General features: G+C 50.6%; 1 protein-coding gene across 1 annotated transcript; it reads right to left on the minus strand.

Annotated features, from left to right (window-relative positions):
• Positions 1–623: 623 nt before the first annotated feature.
• LOC123027533 (A-kinase anchor protein 4-like) lies at positions 624–2222 on the minus strand. Its single transcript, XM_044438468.1, has one exon. The coding sequence runs from the start codon at positions 2220–2222 to the stop codon at positions 624–626; it is 1599 nt and encodes a 532-aa protein (XP_044294403.1).
• Between the last annotated feature and the right edge of the window lie 201 nt (positions 2223–2423).

The raw sequence follows: 2423 nt of genomic DNA on the forward strand, positions 1-2423 counted from the left end.
CTTTCTGGAATGTTTAGCCTGGTATTTGAAACTATCGGGTGAAATACAACATTAACCTGTTCGAGTTTCATAAAGTTGTTTTGGCAGATTTAATAAAGTGCACTCTGATGCTGTGCTGTGGCCACCCAAGGAAAAGCTAGGAAGGGCTCCCTAAAAAACAAATCTACCAGGATCCCAGAGGATGGGGAGGAGACAACGCACACAGTCGGCTAGAAGTCTTATGCGCCACTGTTCATTCCTCTGCTGTAACGGTCACGTTAGCATTACCTGACAGACTGCTAAATTTGGATGAAGCAATGAATAACAGCGCGCCTCTCCTCTTCTTATTTTTAATGTTTGCTTTTAATCGTTGACTTTGCTCAGCTACCATTTTATCAACCAGTGTGAATTCACTCCACTGCAGATTGCAATGGGGCTGTGAAGAGGGTATCTAATTAGCTAAAACCAGAGCAAGTGTTTTCTGTTATTATGAATAGAGAGATCATCTTCATCACGGATTCCAACATTTGGTCAATAACATTTAGACAACGTGCTCCTGTCCATCTGCTTTGTATTGTCATACAGAACTGAGGCTCCGTTACTCTGCTTCAGGAAGGTCTTTCTCCCTGCTGTGGGTGCTGCGTCTATCCCCTGTTCTTGTCACCAAAGCTGTTGTCTAAATTTAAACCAATGTCATGGAGGATCTTCTGGACGACAGACAATAAGAGGCCCCCTTTGTCTTTGAGGCTGTCAGCATGGTAGTGCTCTGCCCTTCCTTCCGATGACTTGGAGGCGTTCTTGTGTTCGCGGCTCCCTCCAGCCTGGTCAGGATGGGGGTCCTGGTGGATGCAGCCAAACGCCGAAGTGTTGGACTCACGGAGACCCGTGTCTCTGTTTTTTTCTAGCAGGTGCTGCTGTATCTGCATCAGTGCCGTCAAGAGAAGCTCCTTGGCGTACACATCCACGGAGTGCTTGTCCCCCGCCTTGCTTCCCGATGGAAGGGACTTCCCTGGCCCTCCTCCTCTGTCCTTCTTCCCCTGGCCATGAGACTCACTCTTCAGGGAAGCAAACTGCATGCCTTGTGCCCTTTGGCTCAGCTGAGCTCCGGATTTGTAGGTAGTGAATGCTAGACTCTGGGCCCGAGTCTGCCTGTCATCCCCCGTGATGAGTTTAAACAAGCGCCTCACCATGGCTTCCAGAATCTCAGCTGTCTTCTGGGTGCCCACATTGTAAACGTTCCTCTTCAGCCCACAGACAAAGTCGGAGTCCGTCATGAGTGCCCCGGTGATGTTGTGCAGGTTTTTCATTGAGGAGTCGATCAGGTCGGAGACGATTTCCTTGACGTGCCTCACAAGGACCTCTTTGAGAACGATACAGGCTGGGACAGGGTGCCGGCCCTTTTGGACCTTCATGGTCTTCAGGAAGGACAGCATCATGTCCGAAGCCACTTGGTTGGCATACACCATCATCCCCTTGCTGGTCAAATTGACATCGTCTTGCTTCCTCACTTTGTCGGAATAGGCAGCCTCTTGCTGTTTGTAGTCATTCTGGCTGGTCGCTTCGCCTGCGAATGGGTCGTCCATCTTGACTGCCTGTTCCGAAGGCGGTTCGCTTCCTCCGGTCCTCTCGGCAGCCTTGCTGCTGGCACTGTGCGGACTAATGGTCTGGCGGATGCACTTGCCGGAACGCTCCCATTTGTCCATGATTTCCTTGCGCGTCATTTCAATCACCATGGAGCAGAGCTTGTTGGCATAATAGGCCATGTCGTCTCTGTCGCTCCTGGAAGCGCTGGCCGCAGTGTTGTTGTTGTTCTGGGAGCCCTTGTCAAAGATGGTGGCTTTGCGAGGGGTCCCCATGGGGGTCAGTGCATGCTGGAACCCGATGGCGTACTTCTGAAGGTCATTGCTGAGCCAGCCGAGCACGTTGACGTCTTCGGAGGAGCCCTGCTTGAAAAGGCAGACGGCTCCCTCTGTGTTCACGTGATTGCTCTGCTCATTGTCCTTGATGATAATTACCTCTCTTTCCTCCAGATTTGCCAAATTGAGTTCTCTGGCAGGGTCAGAAATGTTGCTGGGTTGGCTGTTGGCTATATTTTCATTTGCATGTTGGCCTGAGAAGTTCAGGTTGGCAACATCAACAAAGCAAATCACTTTGCGCTCCTGGTCTTTCTGTCCAGCGGAGCTGTAGAAATTTATTTTGCACATGCCAGCCTGGCTGTTCAGCCAGTCGATTTCATGAGCCATCTCTGCTGGTCAGAAGGGGAAATGTACCGAGAGCAGCTTGGATGGCCCGGCCAATCTTGGGATGTTGTCTCCTCTTAGTCATTCATGCTCTTCCTCACCTGCAAACAGGATTCTCACTTAGGTGGACACATGGCAGTGGTGACTTCACAAAGCATTAGGGTGCCCCACCAACCAGCAATGAGTTACGAAAGCTTTAACAAC

Source organism: Varanus komodoensis, unplaced genomic scaffold (genome assembly GCF_004798865.1).
Source record: "Varanus komodoensis strain SLA01 unplaced genomic scaffold, ASM479886v1 scaffold32, whole genome shotgun sequence".
Classification (NCBI taxonomy): Eukaryota; Metazoa; Chordata; class Lepidosauria; order Squamata; family Varanidae; genus Varanus; species Varanus komodoensis.